The sequence below is a fragment of the Syzygium oleosum genome, unplaced genomic scaffold (genome assembly GCF_021117445.2).
Source record: "Syzygium oleosum isolate NSW1041296 unplaced genomic scaffold, Sole_v2.1 Sole_v2.04, whole genome shotgun sequence".
Lineage (NCBI taxonomy): Eukaryota > Viridiplantae > Streptophyta > Magnoliopsida > Myrtales > Myrtaceae > Syzygium > Syzygium oleosum.
In genome coordinates, this window is record NW_026607488.1 from 4,651,135 (window position 1) to 4,667,894 (window position 16,760).

The window sequence follows — 16,760 nt, forward strand, 5'->3', positions numbered from 1 at the left end:
TCTTGAGAAATCGTGACCCACATCTTAACACACGAAAAGAGAAGGGTGGTTTTTGACGAAATTGATGGAGCAAAATAAATTGCGGTACGTCCCATGAAAGGGACGGGAGCGTGAGCGAGGTGGTCGCTCCAACGAAAGAAGTCGGGGACTTCCTTATCCACATATTTTGTGCCCGAGAGAGAGTTTGACAGCAACTTTGGATGTTGTCGCCTAACCACCGCCCTCACAAACGTGCGATGCTCGCACGATTTGGACTGGGGTTGATGCTGTCGTCGTTCGAATTCTTCGTCTTCGTCTTAGTCTTCGTGTTTATTGCTTTCTTGAGAAGGAAGCTGTGGTTGTGGGAAGGAAGATGGGACCGAAGGCGACCGATCAGGCCATCACACGTCCTGCACACTGCGATTCAGCTGTTTTTTGTGAACTGATCTGATGATGAAGAAATAGTGCGATGACGGATCGGATGTCGTCCTCTGGCTTTACACGACTTGTAGTGTCAATTCGAGCCATGAAATCGCATCTATATTTGGTTAGACAGGCGTCCCTTCTTTCGCTTTCGATGGCGAAAAACAAATTCTATCCCTCGAAATTCAAAAATTCAAGTCTGCACCCTCGATCTCCCAGACTCCAAAGGAATTTTTTTCTCCTAAATATCGCTCGAGTAACAACCTACTAAGAAAAAGTGGGTGGTGTAGCAAATTCATCGGTATCGGAGTTCAAAGAAGAACGTAATTATGTTCATGGAGCAAGCAAATGTGCTAGCATTTTCACAAGTTCCCGAGGATCCGATTATTAGACATTGGTTTCCCGTCGGGTCGCAAAAAACCAAATCTTGATCAGTCGTGCGTCACAAAGGACCTTCAAAATTTTATGTACTTGGGCTGTGTGTTTGTTTGGGGAAAAAATAAATGATTCACAAAACATTTTTCAAAAAAAATTAATCGCTTCTATAAATGGAAAAAAAATTTCATTATTCACGAAAATATTTAGATATAAATAAAATTGATAATGAAAACATTATTCATTGACTAATTATTTCAAGTAATATAAATAAAAATTGTTAGAAAAATATGTTCCACATCGTACATTTTCTGTGAACCTTAAGAGAAATTATTATAGACAATTATTAATTTTCTTTTCAACCTTACCAAGGGAGATAGTAGAAATCCAACTATCCAGCCTTCAACAATCTCGGGAAGGAAAACATCTACCGGAACTAACTTTTCAACTGATCAACGATATACATGGATCAGGTGATCAATGACAGATCAGTATGAAACAAGTGGAATTTTACTGTATTGCATGATGTACAGCTGACAAATAGCTCAAGAACAAGAATTGTTTGCTTAGACAAAACAATAGCAAAAAACTCTTATCAACTATTAAAAACAAGTGACACAGGAGGATGATGATTGAATGTCACCTTTGCTCGGCCTACAAGGCAAAAAACCACAGCCCCCATACATTATCCTTGGCAGTCACTAATCCGAGAGGAAATCCAGCTCGCTGGGTAGAGTAACTCTTTTTCGCAGCAGGGACTCGATCGTCGGACATTTCCTCTGTCTCCCACCTCTGGGCCTCGATCGAAATTGCTCATCTGACTCCTCGAAATCACCCTGAACCCAAGGAGCCAAAATTTCCAGGTGTAAGGATCATCCATCTCTTGTGTAGTAAAGCTGGATTTCAACAGCAGTAAAATTGAATTTCGATAGAGAGAATGAGAGAATAGGGCTCACTGGAGTGTAAACATGGCAACCAGTTTTCTCATGCTTGTCTCTTACGTGCTTATACGCAAACTTCTTGCCACAATCCTTATAGCCGCAAACAAATGGCCTCACCTCAAGATGAACAGCCTTCACATGCTGACGTAAATTTGATTTCTGTCAACAAGGAAAAAACATCAGCTAATGTACACTCAGCAGCCACACGATAAAAGAACTCAAGCAACAATTATGTTCCATGCACAGCCAGAATCTACTTTATAGGTGATTGCATCTTACTGTTGAAAAAACACGGAGACAACCCTCAACATCACATCTGAATGTTTCTGAATCAGCAAAAATTTTCTTCTCATGCATGCGGAGATGGCGTTGGATATTCTTCCTCAGCTGCTTAGTCCCACATATGTCACAATTGACTAATTGGTGAGCTGACTGCATGTGCTCCTTCAGATAATCAACAATGCTGAAGTATTTCATGCACTCACAACAGAAAGCCTCCAGAGTCTCCAGTTTGACTGCGGCAGTTGAACTGACGTTACTATTGAACAACACATTAAACACCTCGTAGATATCATTTGGCTCACCAAAACACCTTCGTAATTAAGTAACTTACCATGAGAATCCTCATGCTTTCGCAACTTTGATGCAAAATTGAAAACCTTTCCACACCCAACCTCCGGACAAACATGCTGCTTCGGACTCTTAAATTCACCAGACGTCGATGGTAGCTCATCGTTATGAATTTCATTCGTGTGCCTCCTCATGTTCCCTTGATATGCATATGACTTATTGCAACCATCAACAGGACAGCTGAAAATCTTTCCTTTATGCTGAAGAAAGTGACGAGCCAAATGGTCTTTTCTCCTATAGTTTGCAGGGCAATCCTCTATAGAACACTTGAAAGGCCTCTGCAAATGAATTTAGCATATTGACACAGATACAAAGCATACCAAATCTCTAGATATCAATAGAACAAAACGAACGATGCTTCAAACCTTAAAATAGAACATGCGTGACCGAGGCTGACTTGATGGATCTTCTCAGGTGGTCCCCCAACCTGATACTAGTCCAATCAAGATACAAGAATGCAGCCTCTTGCATTTTGGAGTTCTTTATGGTGGGATCCAATGCTTCACGCCATTATTATATCATAATCAGATGAGCCAACATACTTTATCCTGCAAGGTCTTGATTTCAGTATAGGTAAACTCGCAGTAGCCAGATGGAAAAGAACTAAACAGCTCCATTTTTCGACCAAAACTAAAACTATTTTATCATAGAAATCTATCTGTAAAACCAGACCGCAATAAAAGATTGATACTTTCTCATAGGTGCTGCCATGTGATGATGATCCACAAGTTCACGGCACTATATTTTTAGGTAATCGCCATTCCACAGCCCAGAAAATCATGCACACCCCCAATGATAATATCCGAATTGCCATTTGTGACACCTCATTAGAAGTATACCTGTCAAATGGGTGGGTCGGGTCGGGTCGGGTTTGGGTCGGGTCATAAATGGTCCGACCCAAATTGAACCATTAACCCGTTTATGACCCATTTATGCGCAATGCAATTTTCTTAACCCATACCCGACCCGACCCGACCCATACCCAACCCATACCCGATCATACCCATATTGCTAAAACACTTCCATATTTAATTAAATATAGGAAAATTCGTACCCAAGCTGAAATGAGAGTGCGGAATAAGTGAGTGCAAGATTAAGTGAGGGCGAGAGAAATGCGTTGAGTTTAAATCAGTTCTAAACTCATTTATGACCCATTTGCGACCCATTTACGACCCATTTAACACCAATATAAGACTTCTACCCATTCATGACCCATTTACTAAATATAACTAACCCATTTATGACCCATTTACTAATATATGGGTTAAGAAATGGGTTTATGACCCATTTTGACAGGTCTAATTAGAAGTTATAAATGTGAAAAGTTTAAAAGCAAAGCCCACAACCGAGCATTGAGTTTAAATCAACCCGTTTATGACCCATTTTGACAGGTCTAATTTAGAAGTTATAAATGTGAAAAGTTTAAAAGCAAAGCCCACAATCGAGCATTGACCCATTAACCCATTTATGACCCATTTATGCGCAATGCAATTTTCTTAACCCATACCCAACCCATACCCGATCAGACCCATATTGCTAAAACACTTTCATATTTAATTAAATATAGGAAAATTCGTACCCAAGCTGAAATGAGAGTGCGGAATAAGTGAGTGCAAGATTAAGTGAGGGCGAGAGAAATGCGTTGAGTTTAAATCAGTTCTAAACTTATTTATGACCCATTTGCGACCCATTTACGACCCATTTAACACCAATATAAGACTTCTACCCATTTATGACCCATTTACTAAATATAACTAACCCATTTATAACCCATTTACTAATATATGGGTTAAGAAATGGGTTTATGACCCATTTTGACAGGTCTAATTAGAAGTTATAAATGTGAAAAGTTTAAAAGCAAAGCCCACAACCAAGCATTGTACATCAAAGCCACCTATTCAACAAGACTGGTGCGACTGTGATCAGAAACCCTCCACTTTACAAACTGAACGACACTGTCGACCACCAAAATAACAGATGCAATCTAATCGAAACTTGACTGAAATTTTCAAGGTACTTGCTTTCATGTTGCATTATCAAGAACACAAAATAACTCTAGGGAGATGAACAGAGAGCTCAATATACCTCGAGCGAATGGCCCTGCATATGCTGCTTCAAGTGCGCAGGTTTCTTAAACGTCGCCCCACATTCTTCGCAAGTATTAGCTTTCGCTCCCTCCTTCTCCTCAACCCCTTGAGCCATTGCCGCTTCCATCTCATCCTGTTAAGGACCAAAGCAGCATGAAAACCAGTTCACAACAGTCCTCATCGTGGCGGACATTCTTAGGCAAGCACATTCCGTGACGCAAAACCAGTAATTGCTGATAGAACCGATTGCATCGTAGCATCAGAACTCACAGCCCAAAACAAACCGAGCTGCTTAGAAAGCATCGGAAGGCAATGACACGAAGAGAACCGAGTAAAAAAAGGAAAGGACCTTGTGGTGCGATTGGATGTGAGAAGTGATGATGGATTTCTTGGACCTGCAGATTCCACAGAACTCGCAGTAGTAATGCCGTATGTCTCTGAACACAGGGCTTGCTTTCTTGCAGCCGTCTTCTTCACCCATCTCTCGCTCTCTCTCTCTCGCTCTCGCTGCTGTTGCAGAGCTTAACCCTACCAACAGGAGGAGACACGCTCAGACTCGTCTCAAGGTTTTGTAAAGGAAGCAAATGTCATATATATATATATATATATATAGAGAGAGAGAGAGAGAGAGATTAGGGGTGAGCATGGTCCGGTGGGTAGTTTCCGACTAAGAACCGGTTCTGAAAAATTGGAATGGGAACCTCCCGTTGGTCCCATGGACCCACCTGAGAACCAGACCAGCGGTGCTAAAAACACTGAATGATGTGATACCACAATAAGGTATGGTAACAAGGCATGGACCGGTGGAACTAAAAACACACTGAAACCCGCACTCTCTGATGACTTTTTTGATCAATGCGTCAGAAACTTGAATCATCCCTCATCTTTAGTAAGAGGGAGTTAACCATTAGGAAGCAACGCAGAAATATATCAAAAAAAGCGCTGATTGCATCATATCTTGCAATTGCAATCGTTAACTACTGAACAATGTCACACAATCCAACCAAAGAAGAGTCCGGGCCACATCGAACGAACAAACGGGTCGCGGCGTTCGTAAACGGCCCGCCATACACGGATTGAGCTCGAACTCCGCAAAAGCCGGACGACGACGCGTAAAATGACGAGGCTTTCAAACGACCGTAAGAATCCGAAACAGGGCAAAAGCTTAACAGATTCGAACCCGAAACGAATCGAAGCAAATCCAACGCGAATCGACCTAAATCAATACCTTGTTGCAGGCTCTCCTTGCTCCCTCCTCTCTCGCCGATTGATGGATCTAGGGTTTCCTAGCTGATGAGGTTTTAGAGAGAGAGAGAGAGAGAGAGAGAGAGAGACAGTGCAGCTTCGAGTAGAGAGAGAGAGAGAGGTTGCTGCTAGGGTTTTTGGAGGGAGGGAGGGAAAGATTGCGAGCGGGCGAGGACGAAGGAGGAAGTGAACCGGAAACGGTGCCGTTTCGGTTGCGATATTTCTTTGGGCCTGTGTTGGGCCCGGTCGTGGTGGGAACTGGATGGGCTTTGGAAATGGATCGGGTGATCCGGCTTCGGGCCCACCCGAAGTTTCGGATTACGGGTTTTTTTTCCCGGATGCGGGATGTTTCGGATTCGGGTCGGATGATGTTGGTGCTATTTTTACTTCTTGGGGAAATTACACGAAACTTCCCCCAAAAAAAATTTAGCCCCTAAATTTTCAACAGCTATATATTACCCTTCAACCCAAAAAAAAAAAAGAAGAAAAGAAACTGCTATATATTGGCCCTTTGAGTCTTTCGTCTCAAAGTTCTTCTTGAGAATATTCTTGGAGATTTTGATAATCTCAGCATGATTTCCAAAAATCAACAAGTCGTCGACATATAGACAATTAAGTACGCATCTAATGGTTTGTGGATTTAGTGTATACACATTTGTCAAACTCATTGATTTTACATCCATTTTGAATAATCACATGGTCAAACTTATCTTCGCTTCAAAGCCGAGAAACGAGCGGTGCCATGGTTCGACTGTGAGTACTAGTAGATGAGGCTAGGGTATCAGCTTTGCTAGGGCTTCTTTTGAGCGTCGTGAACATGAGGGCAAAGAGGCCAAGTGAGCTTCCTTCTCTATTTTAGTACACCGGCCGTGAGCTTTGTGAGTAGAGTGAAAGAAAATTATAAGAAAAAAATTATGTATATATCCGGGTGGGTGGTTCCACACCTAGAACTGACATCTGGATTGATACTTACCTATTCTAATAAATTGGAAATGGGAATCGGACCGATCCTTGTTGGAACTGCTGGTTCCGGGCGGATCTTTTGCACACCCCTACTTGATGTGTGATTTCTATACCCTCACACATGATAGTAGTGGAAAGAGGCCGAGCGCCCCATGGAATGGTTCGCATCGAATTTACATAGTTACATTCATTTTGTGTGTTTGCTTCTGATGGTGTTCCGATCAATTTCTGCATGCTAAGCGAGGTTCATCTCTTCTACTCTCGATTTATTTAAAGATAAGTCATCTATTCTGAAATTAAATAACTTGATGGAAAACGTTTCCAAAAATCACTTCCTCTTGATCTAATCCAAGCGCCAATATTGTTCTCTCTCAAGTTCTGGTCACAATGCTAACCTTAGCAAGATTATATGTCAAAATAACTATATCCTATATCCCTGATATCATAACATAATGTCTATCTTTTATCCGGTTGGTATTCAACAGCAATTTTCAACTATGATGTATGCGTCTTAGAATAATCGATTTTCGGGAAATACGTTGCAATTGATTCTAAATTCCATATATACTCAAAACCGGTTCACAAAATGATGCCTCGGACTAATTGGGTTTCTAAATTTGAACTAAATTAGTCACATATTTTAGTAATTTCGTCTTTGACATGTCAAATTTGATATCCTTGACATTCCGATTCGAAACAAACATCGTCATATCGTAATCCTATCCCATCTGGCTCAATCAAATCAATCCACAGCAAAGTCCATTCAAGACAAAGTCATTGCAATTTGAAAGGCAAACCACACACTCCATCCTCATCCCCACCTCATTGATGATGGTTTCCTTCAGAAAATTCAGAGATCTGGCCCCTCCCAACAAAGATGCAACAACCGCTCTCCCAGTCCTGGAGATAGCAAAAACAAGAACTCCCACTACCAATCTTTGTTCAATATAAACATAAAATTTATGCCCGATATAAAATATGATGTTAGACTTAAGTAAGTCATTAAACTGTTTCGTCTGAACTTTAAGACATTAAAATACAGGGTATTTCCTGGAGAGAGGGAAGAAAAACTGTCTCCTCAATTAAAGGGGCTGAGCATAATGGCACCGGCACGTTAAAATAAGGAACGCGGTCCTGTCAACCCGTCAGATATATACACCTAGACGGGCAGGGCGGCTCCAGTCGGAAACTCTATTTCCCCTGCTAGGTCCATTCAAGACAAAGTCATTGCAATTCGCAAAGGCAAACCACACACTCCATCTTCATCCCCCACCTCACTTATGATGGTTTCCTCCACAAAATTCAGAGATCGGGCCCCTCTCCCTTCTAAGATGCAACAACCTCTCTCCCCCAGTCCTGGAGATAGCAAAAACGAGAACTCCCACAATCAATCTTTGTTCAACATGAACATAAAATTTAGGCCCAATAATATAAAATGATGCATGGACCCACATGATATCTATCCAAGAGAATGATAACACCCCTACGGGTAACATCTGTCCCTTCAATCTTTTGTTAGCTTTCTGAGTCGATCAATCTTTGGACTCTCTCCAAATCAAAGATATGCAATCGAGATTTAGATAAAAATAAGATCTGAGAATAGCAAAGCTCAGAACCCCACTCGAGATATGCTACTTGGGGCTTTCTCGATTCGATCCGAATCCCAAATCTCCCACGTGGTCATTGAAGGTGTTTGCTCCGATGGATAGCAACGTGGAATAGGAAAAAGCTGAGTGGGAGAATTCAACAAAGGGGCACCACAAAATTTCCTAAGAGAAAAACAATAAAAAAAAAGCCCCCGAACAAAATCAATTGATTGATAAGTAATTATATATCAAGTCTGTTACTTAAAAAATCTCAAACCGGCGCACTTATGTCGCATCCACAAAAAGTCCCGAGCCAATATATACGTGCCACATTTGCCCTAATCTCGTCATAAGATTTCGGTAGATTTATCATAAGTGTACCGAGCTTAGAATTTTTGGGGTAATATGGTTCGGCTTATCAATTTATGAGTTTTTGTGACGTGAAAATTAATTTGAGATAAATATATTATGGATATATCAATTTGAGATTTTCTATATTTGATCGGGATCCTGTAAACCTCACATTCAATGTACATCTCTTTAGAGGTTATCCAAGGTAAGCATGTCCCATTAGAGATATCTCAGGGACCGAACCGACCGATTTTAAGTTGGTTCTAGGGTCAAAACTTTTATAATTACAATTTTAGAAAAACATTCAAAGTGATTAATTTGTGGCTTAGAGGTTAAGGCATCGATTGATTTTTTAAGCAAATTTTTTTAAAAAAAAAAAGAAAAGCAAGTTAAAGCGGGTAGATATTAATGGAGTAAGAGAAATTGTAAAAGGAATGTGCGAAGCACAAACAGACCTGCAGGAAGCTTAGACTCCCCCTCTTATTATCTCAGACGCTGGAGGCTACTATACATGTCTACCCGAAGATAACCAACTGAAATTGACATGGTGTCTACCTTCACCACCCAAGAGGCCTCAAATTTCCTCTAAAAATTTTTCTTTCCTAAAGAGAGGGAATACGAAGAGAACATTGGAACGAGCTTCCAGGGAAATCACTTCCTTATATTTTCTTCTTGAGCCTTTTAAGGTCTTGCTCAGGACCAATAGCGGGTAGACATTAATGGAGCAAGAGAAAATGTAAAAGGAAGGGGAGATAATGCCGTCGAAAAACGACAAAAGCGTTTTGGGGTCCCACGAAAGTGACGGGTGCGAAGTGGTCGCTCCGACGAAAGTCGCCACTTCCTTATCCACATTTTTGTACCCGAGAATCGACAGCAACTTTGGATATTGTCGCCTAACCACCGCCCGCACAGACGTGCGATGCTCGCACGATTGGACAGTGGCTGATGTTGTTGGTGTTGTTGTTTGAATTGATGATTCTTCTTCGTCTTCGTGTTATTGCTTTCTTGAGGAGGAAGTTGTGGTTGTGGGGAGGAAGATGGGACTGAAGGCGACCATCAGCCATCACACGTTCTGTACACTGCGATTCAGCTGCTCTTGTGAACTGATCTGATGATGAAGAAATAATGCGATTACGGATCGGATGTCGTCCCCTGGCTTTACACGACTTGTAGCATCAATTCGAGCCACGAAATCGCATCTATATTTGGTTAGACAGGCACCCCCTTCTTTCGATTCTCTTGTTTTGTTTGCCGATAATATGATTAGTCATCGACGTGGAAAGCAAATTCTATCCACCGTTCCTCGAAATTCAAGTCCGCAACCTCGATTTCTCCGACTCCGAAGGAACTTTTTTTCTTGAAAATATTGCTCAAGTGACAACCTAAAAAAAAAAAAGGGAAAATTTCAATTAAGGACCCCAAGTGGGGTCAAATTCTCAAAAGAGGGCTTAAAGTGAACATAGCGTTAAATAAGGGCGCGAAGTGCGTCAATCAATCTGAAATAAGGGCCGAAGTCGAAAAATCTCAAATAAGGGCACGGGTCACCGGCCGGCCAAAATGCCCGCCGGCCGGCGAGAATGTTACTATTCCGGCACCAGAACAGTAAAATTTTTTATTTTTTCCTTTCTGTTTTTCTTTTTCAGTTTTTTTTCTTTTCCTTTTCCTTTTCTTTTTTTTTTCTTCTCTTCCTCCGCCGGCCATAGCCGGAGCCGGCGGAGGACGCCGACCTCAGGCGAGGGCTCGACCTTGCCGACGTCGAGCGAGGCCGGCCTAGCCGTTGCAGGCGAGACCGGCCTCGCCCGATGCCGGCGAGGTCGAGCCCTCGCCAGATCCGGTGAGGCTCGACCTCGCCGGCTGTCGGCGAGGCCGGCCTTGCCGTTGCAGTGGCGAGACCGGCTCGCCCCGACGCCGGCGAGGCCGAGCCCTTGCTGAACCGGGCGAGGCTCGACCTCGCCGCTGCCGGGCGAGGTCGAGCCTCGCCCGGATCCGGGCAAGGGCTCGACCTCGCCGGCTGTCGGCGAGGCCGGCCTTGCCGTGTGGGCGAGACCGGCCTCGCCCGACGCCGACGAGGTCGAGGCTCGACCTCGCCCGACGCCGACGAGGTCGAGGCTCGACCTCGCCGGCAACTGGCAAGGCCGACCTCACCCAGCCCAAGCGAGGGCGGCCCTCGCCCGACGCCGGTGAGGGCGGCCTCGCCTAAGGCCGGCGAGCTGCGCCGACCCCGGCTATGGCCGGCGGAGGAAGAGAAGAAAAAAAAAGAAAAGGAAAAGGAAAAGAAAAAAAAAACAGAAAAGGAAAAACATAAAGGAAAATAAAAATTTACTGTTCCGGTGCCGAAATAGTAACTTTCTCGCCGGCCGACGGGTATTTTGGCCGGCCGGCGACCCAAGCCCTTATTTGAGACTTTTTGGATACTTCGGGTCCTTATTTGAGACCGATTAGGCACTTCAGGCCCTTATTTAACGCTATGTTCACTTTAAGCCCTCTTTTGAGAATTTGACCCCACTTGGGGTCCTTAATTGAAATTTTCCTAAAAAAAAGTAGGTGGTGTAGCAGATTCATCGGTATCGGGGTTCAAAGAAGCATGTAATTACACACGTCGAGCAAGCAAATGCGCGAGCACTTTCCCAAGTTCCCGAGGATCCGAATCTCAGATATTGGTGTACCGTCAGGTCGCAGACACAAAACGACATTTAAAAGTTTTCGTGCGGCACGGCATTCGCGTGAGAAACGCGACGAATTAAGTAGTATCGGGACAATTTTTTAGAAGGGTACGGGGTGCAAGTATATTGCTTTATAGGGCCTTTGGTTTATTAGTGGGTGTTTGATGGGGAGAAGGATTAAAGATTGAACCCAAGATCTTGGAACTATACCGTCCTACTTTGTCGGCCTTTTCCTTTGCTTCTTTATTGAACCTTGAAATTGAAGCGTTGTCCCCACATGGCATGTCTCTCTCTACCCCCTTCGAATGTCGTGAAAAGAGAAAGGTGAGAACGGTTGAGTAAGGTTTGTACTTTCACCATTTACAAGTTTAGAATACCAAAACAATACATCCACCCGCGCATGGCCGAGTTGGTGAGCGCTTTCCTTCCCTCAGAGAGGTTCTGGGTTCGAATCCCCGTTCGGTTTCGTAATTTAAGTGGGGGCCCTGGTGGTGAGTTGCTGGGCTAGTCTCCCCCGAGGTATAGGCGCCCCGATGACCTATGCGGGCTCGTCCCCGGGGAATGGTGGAGGATCCTCGGTTACCAAAAAAAAAAAATAATATCAGCTTTTGACTCTTATGGACGAGCAATAGATTTAGTCGATAAAAGTGAAATTTGATGAAACAGTGAAAAGAATAGTCACCAACTTGATGAGTAGCGATAATTTCGTATATTTAAGCTCTTTCAGATTTCGACCAAAAAAAAAAGCTCTTTTAGATAAATGTCGACAACTTAAAGAGCATCGACAATCATTAAAGTTATCGAAGCAAATGTCAGTTGTTTGAAATGAAGTCATTGACATCGACATTGACATGTAACTAAGGGTAAGTGGTTCAGGATCGGTCGGCCCAAGTTTTACCTAGAACCTATTATATTGGAACCGGGTCCCTAGATTTTGAAAGTTTGAACCTACCCTATATACTCTAAAACCTGAGATCTGCCCTGTCAATCGGTTTCAGGATCTACTAGGAACCAACCAATTTCTTTTTTTTCTTTTTCATTTTTGTCCTCCTTTTTATTGTTTCATATTTAGTTAAGCAAAATGAACCTAAATTATAGGACTTCGGTCCTTAATCATCCATGAAAAATTGTTCCTAATTCTAACCACCCGAAATCAAAAGAAACAACAAATATAATTAATCACTTAATAATAATTTTAAATTAAGGCTCCGTTCCTAATCCGATTCTTCAATTCCCGGTTTGGTTTACCAAACCGCACAGCATCGATTCCACTTTTTTTGGAACTAGTAACCGCAGGAACTTGGGACCGTGCTTGTTCCTATGGCGTGTTTAGTCCGATTCGTGGTTCTACCTTGAACCGATGCTCACCCTTAAATGTACCTACCTAGTAGCGATATTTTTGGATATTTAATCTCCTTCTAAATAAGTATTGTTGTAACTTCTTGTAAATTTAGTAACCATATGGAGATGAGAAGTCGTGGCGAAGTGAAGATACGGAGATGTGAATGATTGGCTTGACTCACGTTTCATTGGAAAATGGTCGGTCACAATGAACCAAATCTTGGAAAAATTAAAAGTGCAATCAAGTCAAGTCGTGCAATCGAATCTAAGTAAAGTCAATTCATTCGGCACGCGAGTTTTGACTTGAAACTGTAGATTCAAAACTCGATACTCGGCTCAAGTCGAATCGAGCTTTTAATCTTTTATGTATTCATTCATATCTACAAGATTACTTTTTCTTGGCTCGAATTCAAGTAAAAAGCTTGTTTCAAAACTCACCAGATCAACGAGGAAACGAGATAAACGCAGATGATCTTTTCGCGAGGTGTGGAGCAGCCAATGCTCCATGGTCGCTGCTTGACCATGTCTTGTCCCGTTCCCCCACCAAATTCAATTCATCATCATCAAACACTCTCAGTCAAAACGCAAGTGGCACGACAAGAGAAGATCTTCCCCCTTTAAATTAATCAGAAACGGGGAAAAGTGAGCAAAGCTTAGCAGATAAGGACGGGGGATCATCGCTCTTATCAACTCAACTCACCACGTCCACATCAAGAACCTCATCTGGTTTTTTCTATCTTTTATATCAAGTTGAAGATAAACCCCGGTCCTGAACCGGTCATTCCATATGCCGGGACAGAGTCGGATCGATAGAGATATGTTTCTTTAATCACCCTCTGAACTCGTAATCACTGTGCTAATGATGTGACTAATCCTGCCACTGTAGTCCGAACTACGAAGCATGAACAGAGTAGAACAGAGCACACACACGAAAAGGGAAATCAGCATTTATAATCCGAGAGAATGAGATAATACAGAGAGATGTGAAGGACTTGACAAAAAACGATAATCAACAAAACAAGCCCCAAGCGCCACAACCCACCCACCAAGATCGATCAATCCTCCTTCCACGTTCTTGTTTCTTCTTCCTATACAGAATCTGCTGCATTTGCGTTGCAAAATACTTAAGAATGCTTACTAAAAACTTCATTTACAGAGAGGGAAATCGAGAGTCATCAGGACCACAAAACAGAGACCATAAATCTCTCTCCCGCCAACCAATATTTACACCTTGAGAAGAAGGGTAATCATCAACAATGGAAATGAACACGGAGATATATTCACACATCGAGTCAGATTTGAATCGCAGGCCGACCGATTGCTGAACCGCCGACCGATTGCTGAACCACCCACCAGCCCAAAAAATCACTTCTCAAAAAATTTCGAGCTGAGTCGACCAGGGGAGGACTCAGAAGCTTCCGTCGCCTTCACATGACCAGCTCAGAGACCCACCCCACGTCCGGACCAGAACCGGACCCGAGAAGGTCGGCGCCGTCGAGGGAGTTCTCCTTGCTGAGCTTGGCGTACATCTTGGCCCTCAAATCTCTCCCGGACTGGACCCTCTCCATCGGGGGCTCCTCCTCGCAGCGGCGATGGTGAGCCTCCCACAGATCGAAGAGCCCACCGCCAAGCTGCCCGTACCGCGGGGAAGACTCGGCCCTCGGGGTCGAGGGCGCCGCGAGGTAGCACCCGGGTCGGAGCGGGGACCCAAAGAGGGACCCCCCCTTCTGCCCGCGCGGGCTCATCTTCATCTTGGCGATCTGCATGCTCCTCATGCATGCCACGAGCTCGCTCACCGAGCCGGGCGACCCGCAGCAGCCGCGGTGGTTCGGGGACACCGGGGGCGAGTTGGTCGGGGGCGAGATCGAGGGCGAGGTAGAGGTCAGGATCGAGGTCGGCGACGACGATACGAAGGAGGCAGACCAGGGCTTGGTGAAGTAGGAGTCAAAGGCGGCCGCCGCCGCCGCAGAGGGGCGGACAGGGGACCCGAATTCGGAGTCCGCGGCGCTCCTGGGGCTGTGCTGCTGCTGCTGCTGCTGCTGATGCTGGTGCTGGGTGGTGGGGAGGATCCTGAGCTGGTCAGGGGAGTGGGCGAAGAAGCAGACGCGGCGGCGGCAACTCTGCCCGTCCTTGCACGCCTGAGTCCTGTATCGCTCCGGGTGGAGCCAGCACTCGAACACGCCGTGCGCGAACTCGCAGGAGTCGCCCTTCTTGCACGCACCTGCCAAAAAAAACCGAGAAATCCCAGTTGAATAACAAGGAACACAACCAAATTTAATCCCGCAAAAAACCCAAAAGTTCGACAAGAGATGCGCAACAACACGCGAAGGATCGAAACCAGAGTCGACATTTTGTGCCAAAACCATCATCATTTCCACTCAAAATGAAAACCGATGAGAAACCAACCAAAAGATTTCATTTAATCTTCATCTGGTAAAATTTCAAGAACGGTGCAAACAAACGTGAATGGGCTAACGCAGAAACACCTCCGAAAAATAAAAAGGCAAAACAAAACCGCCCCCACATCTATGGTCCAGCCGGAAAATCCATAAAATAATCCAAAACGGGTAAAAAAAAAAATTCAATCTTTTTTAATCAAATCGCCAGATACCAAAAATGGGTCACCTGGGCAGCTCCTGAATCCAGATAAAAATCTGCAGATCCGAACAAAACTACGCGAGAAGATACAGCTTCTTCTTTTTTATGCATCGCGTATTGTTATTATTGTTATTATTATTATTTTCCTTACCTTTGCGGAAATCAGGGCATGCAGTGCCGGAGTAGAGGAACCGGCGTGGGTCCCGGCGGCGCGCCTTCTCGCCGGGGTGCGCGTAGGGGCACTCCGTCCAGTCGTGCGACCTCCCGCGCGCGCACTTCCTCACCTTGAACTCGTACATCCGGAACTCGTCGCACCCCAGCACCCCGTCCTCCCCCGTCCCGCCCCCATCCTCCTCCTCCACCTCCTCCTCCTCGACGTTCGACGGCAGGTACCGCCGCAGCGCCGACAGGTCGTAGCGGCACTCCGCCCCCGCCCCCGCCCCGGCATTGCCGCCGTACCCGGCGGTTGGGGAGTAAGGGGAGTACGGCCCCCCGCGGCCGGAGGCCGCCGCCGCCGCCGCCGGGTCGTCGAGTGGGTCCCACGCGGGGATCTGGACGGTCGGGGCGGAGCGGCCGTGGTGGTCGCCGGTCATCGTCATCATCATCATCTTCGTACCCTTCTTCTCCTTCTTCTTCTTCTTCTTCTTCTTCTTCTCGATCTTCACTCGCCGGACATGGAGTCCCAGTTTGGTTGAGTGCAAAGAGGCAATGCGATGCTGAGTTAGGAGGGGAGGGGGGCGGCTTTCCTTTTATGAGAGGGTGGAGCTAACCGTGGTTGGGTTGGTTCTTGACCGTGGTTCCGTGGGCCTAGAAATCTACCGCCTCCCACTTCCTACTGCGGTTAAGATATTGCGGGGGGCGAGCGATCGGGTCACCGGGGGGTCACGGTGGTTTTGGGGACACGTGGAGGGACGGGATAGGCGGGAAGCGTGACGGGCGGGTGAGGTTGGAGGAGAGCCTGTGGATAAGAGAGAAAGGGACTGCTGCCGTGGCACTCGGATTTTATAGGGGGGAAAGGGGCGGGTTGATGGTTGTCGAAATCACGGGATAAACGGTGGGAGGGTGGGAGGAGGGATGTGACGTGGATACTGGGGTATTAAAATTAAATTTTAAAAAAATTAAGGAAAGTTAATTTAGTAAATAAATACATTTCAACGGTGGTTAGGTTAATTAATTAAGGCCCTCCTTACGTTTTTTTTTTCTTATTTATATTTTTTGATCCGGTCCGGCCCTTACTGTAGGATTGATCGGTTCCCGTTCCGGACCGGTTCCCAGTTTCCTGAACCGGCGACCGAACCGACTGGCCGGTTCGGTCGGTTCCTGATTCGGTCGGCCCGTCTTAGTCATCCCTACCTTGTTGAGCACCCGATTAATTCGCATTTGATATAGTAGGCGATTGATCTAACTTTGATCACAATCGGTGGCTAGGGCAGATAATTGTGCTGTCGACAACAAACATATTTATCATCCGAATAATTATTTAAGGTGTGTTCATCTCGCCGAAAATAAATAAATTTGGACACATTTTCCTAAAAATGATGGCTCGAATCGCTTACAAAAATGAATGGGTGAAAAATA

At 44.9% G+C, this 16,760-nt stretch overlaps 2 protein-coding genes across 2 annotated transcripts; both read right to left on the reverse strand.

Annotated features, from left to right (window-relative positions):
• Window positions 1-1,472: 1,472 nt before the first annotated feature.
• LOC115674252 (transcription factor IIIA-like) lies at window positions 1,473-5,790 on the reverse strand. The gene is made up of 7 exons (XM_056310654.1): window positions 5,616-5,790; window positions 4,785-4,963; window positions 4,434-4,568; window positions 2,332-2,626; window positions 1,998-2,233; window positions 1,734-1,877; window positions 1,473-1,613 (listed from the first exon to the last, which is right to left on the reverse strand). Exons 2-7 carry the CDS (start codon window positions 4,914-4,916, stop codon window positions 1,479-1,481), a joined length of 1,077 nt encoding a protein of 358 aa, XP_056166629.1. The 5' UTR covers window positions 4,917-4,963; window positions 5,616-5,790; the 3' UTR covers window positions 1,473-1,478.
• Window positions 5,791-13,495: 7,705 nt separating this feature from the next.
• On the reverse strand, window positions 13,496-15,901 carry LOC115674375 (zinc finger CCCH domain-containing protein 2-like). The gene is made up of 2 exons (XM_030596748.2): window positions 15,334-15,901; window positions 13,496-14,805 (listed from the first exon to the last, which is right to left on the reverse strand). Exons 1-2 carry the CDS (start codon window positions 15,788-15,790, stop codon window positions 14,012-14,014), a joined length of 1,251 nt encoding a protein of 416 aa, XP_030452608.1. The 5' UTR covers window positions 15,791-15,901; the 3' UTR covers window positions 13,496-14,011.
• Window positions 15,902-16,760: the final 859 nt, after the last annotated feature.

Excerpts from the sequence above, each read along its gene's own strand:
- LOC115674375 (XM_030596748.2), bottom strand. The coding sequence starts at position 15,790 with ATGATGATGATGACGATGACCGGCGACCACCACGGCCGCTCCGCCCCG. Across the intron at positions 14,806-15,333 it reads ATGCCCTGATTTCCGCAAAG|GTGCGTGCAAGAAGGGCGAC; the intron begins GTAAGGAAAATA and ends TTTTTTTGGCAG.
- LOC115674252 (XM_056310654.1), bottom strand. The coding sequence starts at position 4,916 with ATGGGTGAAGAAGACGGCTGCAAGAAAGCAAGCCCTGTGTTCAGAGAC. Across the intron at positions 2,627-4,433 it reads TGCAGGGCCATTCGCTCGAG|AGGCCTTTCAAGTGTTCTAT; the intron begins GTATATTGAGCT and ends ATTCATTTGCAG. Across the intron at positions 1,614-1,733 it reads GTTGCCATGTTTACACTCCA|GGTGATTTCGAGGAGTCAGA; the intron begins GTGAGCCCTATT and ends CCTTGGGTTCAG.